Consider the following 18,930-nt stretch of genomic DNA (forward strand, 5'->3'; position numbering starts at 1 on the left):
GTATCCTGCTACTTTGCCAAAGTGGTTCATGAGCTCTAGGAGCATGGGGACGGAGTTTTTTGGGTCCTTTAGGTATAAGATTATATCACCTGTGAATAGGGATAGTTTGATTTCTTCTTTCCCTATGTGAATCCCTTTTACATCTTTTTCTTGCCTATTGCTCTGGCTAGGAATTCTAAAACTATATTGAAGAGGACTGGAGAAAGTGGACATACTTGCCTTGTTCCTGATTTTAGGGAAATGGTTTTAGTTTTTCCCTATTCAGTATGATGACTATTGGTTTGTCGGGTATAGCCTTCATTGTTTCAAGGAATATTCCTTCTATTCCTAGCTTCTCCAAAGCTTTTAACATAAATAGATACTGTATTTTGTTGAAGGCCTTTTCTGCATCTCTGGAGATCATCATGTGGTTCTCATCTTTGGCTCTGTTGACACGGTGAATTACATTTACTGATTTGTGTATGCCAAACCAGCCTTGCTTGTATAGGATGACGCCTACTTGGTCATAATATATGATTTTTTTTTTGTATGTTTGTGGATTCTGTTGGCTAGTATCTGTGGTCTCTTTTATATGACACTAATCTCATCCACGAGAGCACCACCTGTATGACCTAATCACCTCTCAATACTACACTTGGGGACTAGGATTTCAGCACAGAAATTTTGGTGAGGACAGGGCCATAAACATTCAGATCAAGAAGTGGCGCTGTGGCTCAAGTGGTAGATCCCTTGCCTTGAGCTGAAGAGCTGAGAAACAGTGCCCAGGCCCAGAGTTCAAGCCCCATGACTGACAAAAAAATAAAACCAAAAACAGCAACAACAGAAAAAGCATTTAGATCATAGCAGGCTCCCTTTTTGTATTCAGTACTTTTAATTTTTTAAATAGTACAAAAATAAGATTTTGAAGTTTTTTCCAACCATTCTTTCTACTCCTAATAATGGTTATTCTAGGTGAGAAGTAACGTGAGTTTTCTACCTTGGAAAGAAGCTGAGTGGTAGGATGAAGGATTGGGAGTGTGATTTAGGTGTGCAAATGTATATTGTATTCCAGGCAGTTCAAAATTATTTTGTATGGCTAGATTCATCTAGTATCAGAAGTTACAGTTTGCTGTACTTGGTCTGTGGCAGCATGAGCTATTTTCAAAGCTACTAAGTGACAAGAAAGAGAATGAAGGTATCTAAGACCTTATAGAAACTTGTATTTTACATATGTAGCTAATTAAATGTTTATAATAAAAATTTCTTATCTATGAATGTAAAACTACTTACTTTAGTCATTATTCATTATATAAACATTTCCTCCCTTGAATTTTTTTCAGTGATGATCTTTTCTCCTTATCCTACTGCCCGGGTAAGACCCTGGTGGTTGGAGCATCCTATGTTGCTTTGGAATGTGCTGGATTCCTTGCTGGTATTGGTTTGAATGTTACTGTGATGGTACGGTCCATTCTTCTGAGAGGATTTGACCAAGATATGGCCAATAAAATTGGTGAACACATGGAAGAACATGGTATCAAGTTTATAAAACAGTTTGTACCAACTAAAGTAAGTAGGACTATCTAGGGGTCGTTGTTTCCAAACTCCTATAAAAGGCAAAAAGAGAGTTGAGATTAGTGATGAGGGCATCCTTTGAATATTACAAACTCTCAGGAATGCTGTGATTCCTTAGCTATCAAATACACATCAACTTGTACTTGCCTGCTGCCTGAATAGCTTTGCTCTTATTTGTAGATTAGTAGTTCTTTTCTTCCTTTGGTTCTTTACCATTAATTTGCTTGTCTGTTGTTTTTTCTTTCCTAATATATACTAGACATTATAAGACTTTTAAGATGCCTGAAAAAAATTTTTTTTCCCATTAAATGTTTCCCCTGGGAATATGATGTAGTCAGCAGATGCTCCCTATTTTGGACTTCCTAAAAACAATTATCACATTTTGTTAGGTGGGCTGCCTGTTTTGCTCATTTAACTTTCATTTCAATGGGTCTGAAATATATATAGTAACAATCTGAGTCTGTTAACATAGCACATAAGATTAACAAAATTTATTACTTAGTATGTCTCAGAAAGTTTCCTTTAGTGCAGGTAAAGGTGGGACTGACTATTAAAGTTTAGAGATTTAGTTATTTGTTTTTCCTTTGAGTGCTTCCCATGACCATAAGTCTCACTGATAGATGTGAGCTTTGGGTTCATAATAACCTAATTTCTTACCATGTGACTTAAGACATATTTAACCTCAAAGCCTCAGTGAAGTGAGGAAGAGTCTCAAGAGTTCTTTTGAGGATTACATTAGCAGCCACTTAAGTCTACAGTGAATCCATCTCATATTGTTATGAGGATCAAATTTCAGATTTCCTGGGAGTTACCTGAACTTGGATAATTGTAGCTGTTTTTAGGGACTAGAGGTGTAGATGCTATGCTTACATTGTGACTAGGAGATAACTGTATTTGAATACTGACAGAAACGTAACATTTTACATGTAATATATAACATACAAGGTATTTTAGTATAATATATAATGTGGGTCCTTGAAAAAACTGTTGGGCTGGAGTGCTCATGGGGTCTGATTTCTGTTAACTGGGTTATAGAGTTTATGTTGTATTGTCAAGTGACATAGTAAAAGGGCTCTCTGCAGATAACAGGTAAGAGGGATAGAAGAGAAAGTTAATTAGAAATAAGAGAGTCTCATAATGCTGGACAATGGTGGCTCTTGCCTGCAATCCTATCTTCTCAGGAGGTTGAGATCTAAGGATTGTAGTTCAAAGCCATCTCAGGCTGGAAAGGCTAGGAATCTCTTTATCTCCAATTAACCACCAGAAAACCAGAAGTTGTATTGTGGCTCAAAGTGGTAGAGCGCTATCCTTGAGTGAAAGAGCTCAATGACAGCACCCAGGCCCTGAGTTCAGGCCCCATGGCTGACAAACAAAAAGAAAAATTTCCAGCCCAGGCTGGCTTCAAACTGTGGTCCTCACATCTCCACCTTCTGAGTATCTAGGGTAAGAGGTGTGAACCAGTGGTGCCTGGTAAATGTTTTAGGCTACATTTTCTGTTTCAACTTTAGGTTAACCAGATAGAAGGATAGAAGGGGAAGGTACATTTTTCCTTCTTGATAGTTGTATTTATTTCAGAGCAAAACTATCTCTTTACAGATTGAGCAAATTGAAGCAGGAACACCAGGACGACTCCGGGTAATAGCTAAGTCCACTAACAGTGAAGAGACCATTGAGGGAGAGTACAATACGGTAAGGAATAGGCTCAACTCAGTATTTCATCAGAAAACAGATGACAGACATGCTTAATTGTATACTAGGAATGACTGCTATTTCTATATTGTAGGGCTACCATGCCCATTTGAAGACATCTGGATTACTCTGATATTATAATTTGTTTGGAACCAAATGGCTTCATATTGTCTCTACTGTAACTTAAACTAAGTTTGTCTACAAGAATGGCCATTAAAAAGCAGTAGAAGTTTTGAGTGAGCTGGAATGTTCCTGTCCCATGTTCTTCCCTTTCATCTCCTCTCCTACCATTTAGAAGAAAAGTTAATTCATTCACAGATTCTGTTGTCTTTGTTAACAAGCTTGTCTAGGTTTATTTAGACATGTATTTATTTATTTTTTCTTTTTTCTTTTTTTTTTTTTTTCTTTTTGGGTCTGGTCGTGGGGCCTGAACTCTGGGCCTGGGTGCTGTCCCTCAGCTCTTCAGCTCAAGGCTAGCACTCTACCACTTGAGCCACAGAGCCACTTCCAGCTTTTTTCTTTTTGCTTATGTGGTGCTGAGGAATCGAACCCAGGGCCTTATGCATGCAAGGCAAGCGCTATACCACTGAGCCACCTTCCCAGCCCTATTTATTTTTTAAATTAAGAAATGGGACAGGATTCCTGCTATATCATGTCATTTTTGCCCAGGACAGCATTGGACCATGATCTTCCTACTTAAAGTCACCAGATGGCTGGTATCATAGGTATAATAAGCCTCTACACCTGGCTTATTAAGTAATATGAGGTTTTGCCTAGACTAAAATCCTAGCTCTGCTTCTCAAATAGCTCAATCACAGGTGTTAGCCACTGGACCTGATACTTTTTCTCATTTATGGAAGATGAACTTAGATAATAATAAAAATATAAAGAATTCCATGTAACAGTTTTTGTTAGTAATCAGTAGTATATTATTTTTTCAGGTGTTGTTGGCAATAGGAAGAGACTCTTGTACAAGAAATATTGGCTTAGAAACCGTGGGAGTGAAGATAAATGAAAAGTAAGAAAAATATTACCATATTTTGTACTGTTCCAGATACAGATTGAACAATGATAATTTTAGTTTGTTTTTTTTTTTTTTTGGATGAGGAGGAGGGTGCAGGTTTGGGGCTTAAACTCAGAGCCTGGGCCCTGTCCTTGAATTAGTTTTTTTTTCCCCCTTCAAGACTAGCACTCTTATTACTTGAGCCACAGCTCTACTTCCAGCTTTTTGATGGTTAATTGGAGATAAGAGTCTTACAGACATTTCTGCCCAAGTTGGCTTCAAACCATGCTCCTCAGCCTCCAGAGATTACGGATTACAGGCTAGTAGCTAGGATTACAGGTGTGAACCACCAAAGCCTGTCAATATTCTCTTTTTTGGGTTTAGAAAACACTCATGTTAGTGTTTCCTGGTTTTGTTCTGGTGACTATTGAAACTTGGAATTTTTACTCTTAACTAGCATAATTCAAGGTTTATCATTGTTTTCTTATTTCTTTGAGGTGGCCAGGTTGTCACTACACATAATGGTTCCTCTGAGCTGTTTCATTTTGTGTTTAGTACTTTCGAATATTGTGCTCAGATGGAGTCAGTTTGGTGATTTTAGGGAAGGAAGGGAATTTCGTTCTGTTCAATTCATAGTGATAACTGATGAGTTTTATTTATTTATTTTTATTGTAAAAATACTGTACAGAGGGGTTACAATTACATGGGCAAGACAATGAGTACATTTCTCATTAAGCATTGTAGCCTCCTCCTTTGTTTCCCCTTCCCATCCTATCCTCCCCCCGCACCCCCACCCAACCCTCTTCCGTCCCCCCCCATTTCTTTGTTGCTTTGTATGTCCCTCCCCCAACTGATGAGTTTTAACTGACTGAATTTTCAGGACTGGAAAAATTCCAGTCACAGATGAAGAGCAGACCAACGTGCCTTACATCTATGCCATTGGTGATATATTGGAGGGAAAGCTGGAGCTCACACCAGTGGCTATCCAGGCAGGCAGATTGCTGGCTCAAAGGCTTTATGCTGGCTCCACTGTGAAGGTGAGTGCTGATATCACCCACTGAGTTACTCTTCAGTAATCTTCTAGCTCCGCTGAAGGGGCAGCTGAGAAGGTTTTCCATGTGTTGGGTAATATGATTATCTTGGTGATAATATCCTGATTGAGTCTCTCAGCTTGTATTTCAAACAGTGCATTGCTAGGTTTGTTACATGACGTTTTTAATTTTGTCACACTTCCATGTGTGGGTAGTAGGTTTCATTGCTACCACTGTAAGTACAATTTTCAAAAGCTTTCTTGGACCCTTTATGAGCTATTAAAAGCTTGGGTATAATTTAGGTAAGGGGGTTTAAGCTTGTTTGGGCATGTTTTTCCCCTGTTCTTTGTAAGAAATGTCTTTTGCTCTTGGAATGTTGAATGTAGCCTATGTTAATTGAAAGTGGTTATTTTAAAGTCACTGTAAGAAATTGAAACTCTTCATTATGTTGCATAAAATAGGTAGGCTACAAAAGACTAAATACACCCTAATTGTTCTTGAAAGTGTTCTAGAAACACAAACTGTACTTATTACACATTTTCCTTGAGCATGTATCATTGTGGGCTTCTTTCAGTTGCCTATAATAATAAAATCTCACAGAATGATGCTAATAATTGGAAGTTATTTTGGATTGTATTGTAATAAAATCTTACAATTTAAAAAGAACAGACTTGAGTAGAGGGCTTTGAGTAGCAGAGTAGCTGAATGTGCAGCCCATGTTCATATTCCTGTTTGGAATATACATTTTCCTGTTTGGAATAAAATTAATGAAGCTACTTCCTTGAGTACATCTTGTATTCATTGTAGTAGTTACTGAGTGTCTGGTAAAACAAGGAAGTACATTTAGAAATAGAGTTTGAAATTCATTTAGTTTGTTATTCAGTAAAGAGTTTGTGGTTTCCTGAAGGTTTTTTCTGAACCAGCAATAACTATGGGGTGATGATGCAAGAGATGGCACCTTCATCAGTCATTCATCCTATATAGCACAAATTTCTAAGGAGAAAATCAGTGTTTCTTTTCATTGCCTTTTGGGCATTCCTCCCATGTGTCATTTATAATCTCAGAAGATCTCTGCAGATCCAGGAGCTCTCTGAACTGTGATCTCTGTCTGCCTAAATAGGGAAGACTTCTTGGCTTTGTTGGAGCTACACTTCTTGCACCACCTCTGGGCAGTGAGCTGGAGCCAGCATTGGTCACTTTTGTTTTGTCCTTCTTTTTAAAGGGTTACAGATCTGTGCCACCTGTTGTTCAGTGTTTAAAAAAATTCCTTCACCTTTTTCTGGTTTTCTAATTTAAAGCAAGAGAACATTGGTGTATTATTGGTTGGTGATACATTATTATGGCTATAAATGGATGTCTGCCTTTACTTTTGAGTTAGAGAACTCTAAGCAGTGTTCTTTTTAGAAAAGAAGAATTATAAAATTTTCTAGTAGGTCACCCTTCCCTACTGTTGTAAAGACTGATGATTCAGTTTCTTCTATCTTTAATGCAAGATTTTACTTAGCTCAATGCCAGATACAGATGTAGCTGCTAGGCTTTTACCAAATGGCATTGATAGTACTTTGGCATTGACAGTAAATTTTTTTTTACAGTTTACACTGAATTTTAGAGTTTCTTGAAATTGGAGAGGAGAGAAACTTGTGTACATGATTCACCTAGCATATAAATCCCACTGAGTCAGCATCCTTTGTTACCTACGTATATAATATGTTTCACAAATTTCTATCATGAGCATTAATTCTTTTTGCTTCTGTGTTTTTCACTGCCATTTAAATGGCTGCATAGTAGTCCATTGAGAGTATGCATTGGAGAACCACTGCCCAAATATTGAGATATTTTTTTAACACCTCTCCCACATTGCCACTATTGATGATACATAAGCAAAACTCAATATATGGAGTTTTGTCAATATATTAAATTGTTTTTAGTGTAATATAATTTCAGTAACACAATGCTACTGTAATAGCATAAAAACCTTACAGATTTTTTTTTTTTGGGGGGGGGGGGTCCAGTTGTGGGGCCTGAACTCTGGGCCTGGGCGCTGTCCCCTCAGCTCTTCAGCTCAAGGCTAGCGCTCTACCACTTGAGCCACAGCGCCACTTCCGGCTTTTTTCTTTTTGCTTATGTGGTGCTGAGGAATCGAACCCAGGGCCTTATGCATGCATGCAAGGCAAGTGCTCTACCACTGAGCCACCTTCCCAGCCCCAACCTTACAGATTTTTAAGAGATCTTTGTGTATGTGTGTGCACATGCCAGTACTGAGGCTTGAACTCAGGGCCCAAGGCACCTTCCTTTAACTTGTTCCACTCAAAGTTGTCACTCTACCCTTGAGCTACAGCTGCACTTCCAACTTTGCTGGTTAGAGATAAAAGAATCATAGATTTGTGTGCCTGTGCAGGCTTTGAACTGTGATACTCAGAGCTCAGTCTACTAGCTAGTACCTAGGATTATAGTCATGAGCCACTAGCATGATCTTTTTAGCCAGATGCTCACACTTGTAATCCTAGTTACTCAAGAGGCTGAGATCTGAGGATCATGGTTCAAAGCCAGCCTGGGCAGCTAGCCTTGAGCTGAAGATCTGAGGGACGGAACTCAGGCCTCAAGTTCAAGCCCCATGGCGGACAAAAAACAAAAAAAATTTTTTTTTAAAGAATTATTTAAAAAATACTTGTATTATTCTGAAGTAGTTGTGCAAAGGAGTTTATATTCAATAAAACAGTTTATGAATATTGTAAGGTCCGCTCCTGGATGGCAAGCAGACTCCACCCTCCTCGCAGCAAAGTCTCTGCCCAGTACCTGCGTTACCTAGGCAACTGACACACCTGGAAGAGGTCACATCTGCATCTGCTGAGGTCACATCTGAATTTGATGTGGCCACACCTTTCTCCGCCCATACTCTAGATAAGGCCTAGCCCATGCCCAGACACTCTTTCTCAGCTCTTTCCTAGCTCTTTTCTATCTCTTTCCCAGCTCTCTCGCTCTCTCCCAGCTATTTCTCAGCTCTTTCCCAGCTCTTTCCCAGGCCTCCCCCCACCCTCCCCGTGGAGGGTGGAGGGCCAAGATGGCCTGGTGCCAGCCAGAACGATGAATAAACCTACCCCTTACCTGAATACCACGTGCTTTGTGCTGTTCTTACTTGGCTACCTCTTTTTAAAAACCTAACAAATATAATGTGTCTTGATCAGTGTCACCTCTGTCAACATTCTTACCAATCCCTCCCAACCCATTCCTTTCCTCACTTTTCTTATGTAGGATATACATTGAATTTTTGGCTGCATTCTCCCCTTTTTTCTCTTTGTCTACCCCCACCTCCGCTTGACCCCACCTAACCCCTTTCAAGTACCTGTTTGCTGCAGTTTATTTTGTTAAATTATGATTTTAAAGCCTTACTTTTAAAGTAATCTCTGGATTATTGAGCCAATGATGTAAAGTGCTTTTATGGGATTCTTCATATTACCTAGTTGAGCTTCCAAAGACTTCTGTTTTTGTCACTGGTAATTGAGATTGTCAGTATGTTTTTGGCTTCTTTAGTAAGATGAAAAAGCATGATCATTGTTTGTATCAATAATTGGTAGATGAACAGAAAAATAACATGAATTTTTTCTTCAAATCTCTACTTTTCACATAAGCAAATGATTCTCTGTGAACAAACTAATGTGTGGGATTAGAACTTTGCTTGCTTTCAGTAGGAATTTCTAAGTCTTTCCCAATATTGAACTGTTTGAAGTACAACTTTTTTTTTTAGTAAGTTATAATTTTTTCTAGTAAGTTTTTTCCTTCATTTCAGTGTGACTATGAAAATGTTCCAACAACTGTTTTCACTCCTTTGGAATATGGCTCTTGTGGGCTTTCTGAAGAGAAAGCTATAGAGAAATTTGGGGAAGAAAATATTGAAGTAAGTATTCTTTTTTTCTTCTCCTGTATTAGGTTACTGCTTTTATTTTCCCCTCCAGACTTTGTGCATGTGCCATGTGAGTGTGCATGCGTGCGTGCCAGCCCTAGGCTTTAGAACTTAGGGTCTAGGCACCGTCCATGAGTTTGTTTGCTCAAGACTAGCACTCTAGCAATTGAGCCACGGCTCAATTTCTGACTTTGGTTAAATGGAGGTAAGAGTCACAGGAACTTTCCTTTCTGGGCTGGCTTTGAACTATGATCCTCAGATCTCAACCTCCTGAGTAGCTAGGATTATAGGTATGAGCCATCAGTGCCTGCCTTCTTTCAGACTTTTAATGTATACAGGAAAAGTTGAAAAATAGCCAGGTGCCAGTTAATCTCCAAGTAATCACTTCCCTCCTCCTCCAAAAAAAACAAAAAAAGCCAGAAGTGGAGCTGTGTCTCAAGCAGTAAAAAGCTTAGGGACAGTACCCAGGCCTTAAGTTATGGGCACATACAAGAAAAGTTGAAAAATAACTAAGAACTTATTACCATCATTTAGATTCATCTATTTATTTTGCATATTTTTCATATTTTCTTTATGTATTTTTTTTAATTTTTAATTTTTTGTTGGTGGTGGTTGTTGGTTGGGGGGCTTGAACTCAGGGCCTGGGCATTGCCCCTGAAATCTTTTGCTCAAGGCTAGTACTAGCTTTACCACTTTGAGCTACAGTACCACTTCCAATTTTCTGTCTCACAGACTTTCCTGCCCCTGCTGGCTTTGAACCACAACCCTCAGATCTCAGGCTTGAGCCACCTGTGCCTGGCTTGTTTATGTGTTTTTACATTGGCTTATATTAGTTATACAGGAGGGATTTCATTGTTACTTCTCCACAGGTGTTAACAATGTTCTAATCAGTCTCACTACTGTCCCATGTCCTCTCCCTCCTCCCACTCATAGCATCTTCAGCAGGTTTCCTTGTTTTGTGTTCAGAGTTGCAAATAATCTATTTTGACAGTATTCATCCTCCTCTCCTCCTTTATCCTCTCTGCCAGCACAACCTCCTCCCACTAGTCCTTACCCTATTTGAGAGTAAGTTGAATTCCCCTTTACTTTTTAATATGCCATTGAACAAGGGGATTTTAAGGAACAAGACAGTATTGAGGTTTTTGTGTTAGTTTTTAGAACAGGATAGTAATTTTATGGTTTCTTTCATTTGTGTTTTCTTTTTGTTATTCGGGTTTACTCGAGACGTAACTGAAAGGTGCCTTATAGAAACAAATACCTGACTATAAAGAGTTTTGAGTTATTTACTTTTTTCCAGATCTTGTTTATTCTATGTATTATATTGTTTTATGAAATGTGATTATTAAAGAATATATACTGTTATTTAGCATATCTAGAGTTTGATGATAAGCTATTGAAGATAAAGAATAAATTGTGCTTTTATCTTCTCAGGTTTACCATAGTTTCTTTTGGCCATTGGAATGGACACTTCCATCAAGAGATAACAATAGGTGTTATGCAAAAGTAATCTGCAATCTTAAAGACAGTGTAAGTACCATTTAATCTTCTAGTAGTTTCATGTAGTTTTTGCTACTGGCTCAACTTTGATTGTAATACATAGGTACGTGGGGTATTACTTTGTCTTTCCATGCTGGTTTTCCCAGTATGGACACGATTGGAGTGAAGACCCAAGGGACAACTTGAACCTTCTATATTCAAATGAGCAGTGAAGTTGCTGACTTATAGGAAATAATATAAAGCAGAAAAGAATAGGAATATTTCAAGTTTACCCTCAGAACTAGCACCAAAGAGAAAACTGGAAGGGGGAGGAGCTCTTTGTTGATTTCTGATTTGAGATTTTTGTTATCTGCTATTAAATACAGCCCCTGTAGCTGAGCCTGTGGGCATACTCCTTCATCTTGCAGATTTGTTTCCATATCCATAGCAGGGATTGAAGAAATCAGGGGTTTCTGAATATTGGGATTGCTGCCATACAGTAAGAAGTATATTTGAGCTTGTTCAGATGGCATTGCTTATATGAAATCTCAAGTAATATTCGCTACCAATTGTATAAAATCTCAAGTAACATTCTCTACCAAGAGACATGTCTTACATAAAATAGCTGCAGGCATGGACTTTTGAGTTACTTTCATAGATGAAGATAGTAATTGAGAAGTTATATACTTGTCATTGTTGTTTTTGTTTAATGTAGAAGCATGCTTCTAGAAGCTTTGACTGTCCTTGCGCATTTGCAGTTCATTTTGTGTTAGTTACTTGACTTCAAGGTGTCTGAATGTCCTTTTTTTGAAATAGTACGTGTTTGTCCTCTAGCTTTTATTCCTCTGTGCTATTCTTTTTCTTAACATAAAATATTTAAAATATACATAAAGACAGGGAAACTACCAATAGACGGTATCAATACCAGATTCAATGACCTTTAACATTTTGCAGTGCTTATCATGAGATAAGAGCACTTGGCTGTTTACCAGACACTACTTCAAGGGCTCATTAATACTTATTGTATCAGCAGTATCTTTGTAGGTTTACTATAGTTTCTTTGAGCTATTGTAATGGACTGTTTACTAAGCACTACAGCATATGTTACATGATCATATTAGGAATGTGCCATTAGCTTTATTATAGCAGAACTCAGTTCTATTCCAGGCTGCATAGCAATGTAGATTCCATGCTAGTGACTGCGATTCCCCCTGGTGTGGCTTTTTATATTCCTTCACTCCCAAAGGTGGAACACATCTCTGGTCTTACTTTTTGTTTGCTGTGGACTTATGCATAAACACTATATAGTGTTCTGTGGCTTAATTTAGAGCATTATCCTCAGTAAATAGATATAACACCTAGCATTTGGATTTCATTATGTTTTGAGATTTTTTTTCCCACAACATAACATGTAAATTTAGTGTATTTTAAGTGTCTTATAGCAGTTCACCTTTACGTGCAACCTACATCTCGTGGTTGTTCAGCATAGACTATATCACAGAACTTGGGCAGCAGAGGTTCCTTTCTCATTGTTTGCAGGAAGCTAGTGTACCTTGGGCAGGTCCTATAGCTACAGCTTGAGTTGCCTGCTCTGTTAAGAAATCAGACACAGAGTTACTCTAGAAATCTGTCAGCTGAACTATAGACTACTCTGCCTTTCTCTGCCTTTGTAGAGGTCACCTGAGTTTGGGACTTAGAATTTATCCAAAATAATTGCCACATAGGGGTTTTAGAATTGGCAGGTATCTTCCTTTTGCTTGCAAGATTGTTTTTGTATTAGTAGAGTCTTATTAGTCTGATTTCTGTTCAGTTTTTAGAACATTAGTTAAATGATGTTTAGTGAGTAACTGCTCATAAGCCTCACAGTTACCATTGATAAAAAACATGTAGAGGACAGGAGGGCATTTTTTTTTTTTTTTGGTCAGTCGTGGGGCTTGAACTCGGGGCGTGGGCGCTGTCCCTCAGCTCTTCAGCTCAAGGCTAGTGCTCTACCACTTGAACCACAGCGCCACTTCCAGTTTTCTAAGTGGTTTATTGGAGATAAAGAGTCTCATGGCCTTTCTTCCCCACCACTGATGCCCAGCTCAGGATAGCACATTTGCCCCTCTCACCATGTTTCCTGGAATAGTTGGATGGATAAGGAACTGCAGACATTTTTACTTTGAGCTTTTTTCTTTGTTGTCACTTGAAGCCCTCTGGCCCATGTGAGGGTCTTTAGCTTAAATATGTCTGGCCATATCTGAGATGCATGATTTTTGGAATAAGCTGAGGAAGTAATCCAGGCTGTAGAGATGTGATGAAAGGAGAAGAAAAAACAAACTTACGTATAGTATCTTATTTTATGTTGTAGGAACGTGTTGTAGGCTTTCATATCCTGGGTCCAAACGCTGGAGAAGTGACCCAGGGCTTTGCAGCTGCACTCAAGTGTGGGCTGACCAAAGCACAACTGGACAGCACAATTGGAATCCACCCTGTCTGTGCAGAGGTGAGTAATCTACCATTTACCAGCTCTGGTGCTGTAGTTCTGCTGCGGAAGCTACTTTTGTGTCCCCTGACCACTTGATAGTCATTGAGAAGCTTAACCCTAAAAATGAGCTTTCCTTCTTCAGCTATTTCAAGTCCAAGTTATAAAAAGTAAAGAGTTCATGAGAGGTTCATAGAGATGACTCTTAAATCTTTTATTTCTCTTCTAAACTATTTTCATGACAATTAGTTAATAATGCCATTTAAATCTAGAAATTTTTAACTGCCCAGAGATATTTTGAGGCTGAATGATATCTGCCTTTTAAACTTCTGTTCTAAAAAAGAATGATGTTGGAAAGTGATGCTAAAAAAAAACAAGCAAATGACAGTGGAGTTGGAAGTTGACCAATGTAGGCCTCTGGGTGTCAGTGTTTCTCCAGTATCTGATCATACAGGGGTTGATCACTGTGATGCTGGCTATCCAGGATGTATAGTTGGGGAGCAGTGGGTTTATGTGGGAGCTATCTGCTCAAGTGTAGAGTTTATAATCACAGCTCTTGTTTGTCTGGTGTAACCAGTGTTTTCCATCCAGTGTGTGCATACATGTGCTCGTGTACATGCATTCATTCCAGATTTCATTGGCAGCTGGTGATTTCATCTGGTAACTGGTTAAGTTCTGTTCCTGGACACATGCACAACTGAATACGTGAAAGTCCAGCTTTGAAAGGATATGAAAAGTATTCTAGTTTCCTCTTGCTTTGTCTTCTCTTGATTAGGAATGATGTCCAGCTCTTGAGTGTGCATCTCACCTGGTTGGAAACATACAATATTAGTTGTTTCTATAAGGAAGCATGTTAGAGAGTATGATTGGAGCATGATAGAAATCTGCTATTTTTGTAAAAGAAAAACTTCAAAAAATAGGAAAAAAAACTGCTGAGTGTAGATGAATGCTCTGAAAGAATGGTTAATATATCTTTATTCAGTGTAATGTCTCAAGGCTTTTGGTGTAGAGAAGGAGCCAATTAACTGCTTTTTTGAGTGAGTTAGTTTCCTAATACTGTTAAACAAAGCACCAGAACTACTTTGCTTGAAACAATAGAAATGCATTCTCTCATAGACCAGAAGGTTAGAAATCTGGAACCAAATGTAAGTAGGTTCTTGATCCCTCAAAAAAATTCAGTGAACTGGGCACCGGTGGCTCACGCCTGTAATCCTAGCTACTCAGGAAGCTGAGATCTGAGGATTGCGGTTCAAAGCCAGCCCGGGCAGGAAAGTCTGAGACTCTTATCTCCAATAAACCACCAGAAAACTGGAAGTGGCGCTGTGGCTCAAGCGGTAGAGCGCTGGCCTTGAGCTGAAGAGCGCAGGGACAGTGCCCAGGCCCAGAGTTCAAGCCCCACGACTGACCAAAAAAAAAAAAAAAAATTCAAGGGAAGAGTCAGGATCCTTTCTTGCCTCTTCTAGCTTCTGTTTACTGGATCTATGGTATTCCTATGCTTGTAGGTGCCTCCTTCCAATAGGTCAGCCTCCCTCCATCATTGTTTGGCTGTATTTCCTTCTATGATCATTGTTCAGCTTTCCTTCTTATAAGGACAACAGACATTAGATTAAGGACCACTCTAATCCAACAGGGTCTCATTTTATCTTCATTATACCTGCAAAGATGTTTCCAAGTAGGATCATATTCATAGGTCTGGGGGTTAGGATATATTTTAGGGGACCACACTCCAACCTACCACAGTGAGAAAAAGAAAATTTAGGTATTAGATGACAGACCTGAGTTATCTTTTCACTTAGCAATGCATCTCAGTGAGACCTGGTCAGTCTCACAGTGTTTCCAAATTAAGGTGGACATAATACCCAACATACAGTTGACTGGAAATGCTTCGTGTCAGGCATTTGATATGTAAGCAATAGGTGAATGTGTCACTTGTTTTTTCTGGAGTACTTTATAGAAGATGCAAAATCATCATTACAATGTTTATTAATGAAGGAGGAAGAATATGGATATATATTGCTCTGCTCTGGAGGGTTTAGTTTTTACTCTTTATCCCTGGCTATGAATTCTACTTGTTTTGGGAACCAGAATGAAAACAAAAACAAAGGGTTTCATGAAACTTATATGAAATATTTTTCAAGCTTCTTAAACAATTTCAGTTGTTAGGGTCGTCTTAGGGAATCTGTGTTCTATGCTAAGGTGTTGGGTTCTAACTCATTGAGTAGTTGGCAGCAATGCCAAACTTTACTCGGGGTGAGACAGCTGGTAGCATTTTATTCTGGATTTGGAGGCTGCAGTCAATGAATAGGACACTGATTACAGTGTACTTTGAGGAGTAATTTCAACTAATCAAGTCTGCTTGTAGGGGAGAAAAACAATAGCTCAAGAGGAGAGAACATTTGAAAAGATTGTTTGGGATGTAAATTGGCATGTTGAACTAAAACCCTTTTATACAAGTACTTACAGATAATAAAAGATAAATAAGAAAATATTTTAAAATGAATATTAGTAGTGCATATCTAGTTTCAGTTTCTTGTAACAGTTAACAGGATTTTAGTCTGAAGGGAGGGCCTTGTGTGGCTGGTACAGAGGTGGAGGGGTGCCTTGCCAGGACTTGGCCTCTGTGAGTACCTGCACCTACTGCTTGGGTCTTCTTTTTCTCTTTTCTTCCTTCTTTCCTTTCTTTTCTTTCTCTCTTTTCTCTCTCTCTCTCTCTCTCTCTCTCTCTCTCTCTCTCTCTCTCTCTCTCTCTCTCTCTCTCTCTCTCTCTCTTTCTTTTCTTTTCTTTTCTTTTTTTTTTTTTGAGAGGGGGCCAAAAAGTTTGTTCAGATGTGCCAAGAGGTCTCAGATAAGCCCTGGCCCTTCACTCAGGAAGGACTGTCTGGGCAGGACAAGTGGAGTCCGAAGATTGTGTCAGGATAAACAGCTAGGATTTAGATGTGGTTTAATGTTTCACGTGTGGAAGTTTAATCCCCACTCTGAGATGATCAGTCTGGCTATGGTGTTTATCAAAGGCATTAAGGTTAGTAAGGTCATTCAGGTGGGAGCCTTTTGATTGAATCTTGAATACATAATAAGGGAAGAGAGAGGGACTAGAAAGGACTGGGAAAGGTTAGGTGAGACCATCCTAAAGGGCTGCAGAGGAGTTGTATGAAACATGAAGGTTCCCAGGCTGCAGAGTGTGGAGGTAGCCAGAGAAATGCACAAAAATGATCAAGTGTGGACATAGAGGGAAGAGGTATACTGTGGGCTCTATGTTTGTTATAAAGCTGCTGAACTGACTGGGCATATGGCTTCATCTGAAACAGGATACTTTGTACCGTCTCATCAATCCTGCTATTTTATCATGAATTTCTCTTAGAGCTGCCAGGCAACTTTGGTAACATTGGTTTTGTTTATCCCCTGCAAACTGCCTTCTTCATTAACTAGAACCTGTTTCTTCCTTTGACCTGGCCTATAACATCCAAGAGGACATCCTTGGTCATGTTACCCTGTTTTGTTCATTTAAAAGTGGTTACCGAGGGGCTGTGAATGTGGTTTAGTGGTAGAGTGCTTGCCTAGCATGCATGAAGCCTTGGGTTCAATTCCTCAGTACTATATAAACAGAAAAAGTCCAAAATGGTGCTGTGGCTCAAGTGGTAGAGTACCTAGGCCCCTCAGTTCAAGCCCCAGGACCACCCCTCGACTCCCCCCTCCCAAAAAAAAATGGTCACCGAAATCATTTTTAGTGTGTGGTATTACCTGTCACCTTGTTTACCCAGGGGTCTGACAGTGCTGTGCCTTCTTTCTCTTCCTCACAGATATTCACAACGTTGTCCGTGACCAAACGCTCTGGGGGAAACATCCTCCAGACCGGCTGCTGAGGTTAAGCCCCAGTGTAGATGCTCTTGCCAAAACTGCAAACCACTGACTTGTATCCTTGCCCACATCCAAGGTGAAGTCTTCAGAAAGTCTCTTGGCACTTGTGCAGGGTGCTGCATGTACTGGCTCCTGAGGCCTGGGGTTTCCGGGCAGGAGGTGGTGAGTGGAAGGCAAGCAGCGTCACACTGGGGTCACCGTAACGGACTCAAGCTGACTCTCGGCAGTGCATCAGAGGGATGCGTCCATGAAGTCACCAGCCTCAAGCCCAAGGGGTGGGCAGTGATGGACCAGCTGCCGACTCAGTTCAGCATGGCCTTTTCTTCATAGGTTTTCTTACTCTCATTTTCAAGCTAGTGAATGTTGATTATATGTTTCTCTTTTCTCCAGGGGGTTAATGATTCTAGAGATGAAAGGAAATAGCAATCAATTTTTGTCATAAAGCAAGTCACAACTACAATATCCAAATACAGTGTTTGGTTGAGTAGGCTTGTCTGTGAAAGAGGATGCTGGATGACTAACAGTGTATGCTTCCATTTTTCTGACTGGTTCACATTGTCTCCTTTAAAAGTTATGTCTAGACAGGTGAAACTGAATGACTCAGCAAATTCACCCCCATTGCAGCGTCACTGATTGTTACTACCAAATTCTGTTGAGGAAGGGAAGCGGGGTTCAGTCAGCCCACTCAGAGCGGTCTGTCGTCTGTCCTGCAGCTCCTAGTGTCAGCATTCCTACAGTCAGACATCATAGAGCCAGAGGGGAAAACAGCAACTGTCTCACTCGATGTAGTGTCTCGTGCATTGAGTTAAGTGAGCTGAGATCATTCGCAATGGAAACACTTGGCTTAAAACTTTTTGTTTTGTTTGGTGGGTTTAGCTTTCAACTAAAATCACAAAATACTGTGGCTTTATTTTTTGTTGCGGTGCATATCTTTCTATCTCTTGCTAAGAACTACATTCATCAAAAAGTAGGTCTTTCCATGCTTAGTGATTTAAATCTTTTGTGGTAATTGCTTTAAGGATGTTAATACCATAAATTATTATTTTTGAACACAGGTGGATGTGAAGGATTTTCATTTAAAACCGAGTGGTTTTCTCTTTTTCTGTTGGAGATGATAAAAATTTGGCACAAGTGTGTATAGATTTCACCTTGTATTTGGACAAGGAGGAGTTTACTCCTCAGGTACTTGTGTACAAGTGTGCTGGCTATGGTTATTTCAGCCGTAAGTTGGGCTGCAAACACATTCTGTGGAAATCGGACCTCCTGCCGGTGGTTCTTATAGCTCCTTTCTGTACCCTTCCTCTCCGGTTGCATCTCTGCTGCTGCATGGAGTGGTCATTTCACAGTGTATTTATGAGCCACCTCAGGGCACCCACGTGTCTACCAGTTAGCAGAACCTGAAGCTGCCTCACAGGCTCCACCTCACGGCTTTCCCCTCTGCAGATGAAGACAATGGGAGGGGAAGAGGGGAACTGATGGATGGGCTTGTGTTGAGTTTTATTTATTTTTAATCCCTCTCCTCAAGTCTGCAGTCTCTGAGGTTAGAACAGTGGGGCAGTATGAGATAATCGTGCCTAATCATGTTGTGATTCTTTCCTAGCAGAATGGAATGTTCTGCTCCCACAAGAAGGGTTAGACTTCATAGACTTGTCTTATTTAGGTTCATAATTGCCCACTGTACTGTAATTCATATTTCAGTTCCATGTATTTTTGTTACACATTTTCTAAAATAATAAAACAATGTGAAACATTTAAAGGTGCTCATACCCACGTGTGCCTTCTTCCTGTATGATGGTCTGGGGCTTTTGGAAGGCAAGGTCAAGTGGTCCCCGTTCGGGGTGAAGACCCAGCTGTTCAGGATGCCTTGGTAATGTCATGCAGTTAGCTGGCGTGGCAGCTGCTGAGGATTGCGCTTTGGTTCTGATGGCTTTCGGGTTTCACTTCCCATCTTTCTCTAACT

General features: G+C 39.7%; 1 protein-coding gene across 3 annotated transcripts in view; it reads left to right on the forward strand.

Annotated features, from left to right (window-relative positions):
• The window catches only part of Txnrd1 (thioredoxin reductase 1), a 47,341-nt gene extending 28,615 nt beyond the window's left edge, over window positions 1-18,726 (forward strand). For all 3 annotated transcript variants that reach the window (XM_042693087.1, XM_042693089.1, XM_042693086.1), the window contains exons 7-14: window positions 1,320-1,545; window positions 3,148-3,240; window positions 4,182-4,258; window positions 5,124-5,280; window positions 9,062-9,169; window positions 10,607-10,702; window positions 13,002-13,136; window positions 16,913-18,726. In XM_042693087.1, the coding sequence (XP_042549021.1) occupies window positions 1,320-1,545; window positions 3,148-3,240; window positions 4,182-4,258; window positions 5,124-5,280; window positions 9,062-9,169; window positions 10,607-10,702; window positions 13,002-13,136; window positions 16,913-16,975 (955 nt within the window). In that variant the 3' untranslated portion in view covers window positions 16,976-18,726. The remainder of the gene's footprint in view (window positions 1-1,319; window positions 1,546-3,147; window positions 3,241-4,181; window positions 4,259-5,123; window positions 5,281-9,061; window positions 9,170-10,606; window positions 10,703-13,001; window positions 13,137-16,912) is intronic.
• Window positions 18,727-18,930: the final 204 nt, after the last annotated feature.

This window comes from Dipodomys spectabilis, unplaced genomic scaffold (assembly GCF_019054845.1).
Source record: "Dipodomys spectabilis isolate Male_0828 unplaced genomic scaffold, ASM1905484v1 ptg000163l, whole genome shotgun sequence".
NCBI lineage: Eukaryota > Metazoa > Chordata > Mammalia > Rodentia > Heteromyidae > Dipodomys > Dipodomys spectabilis.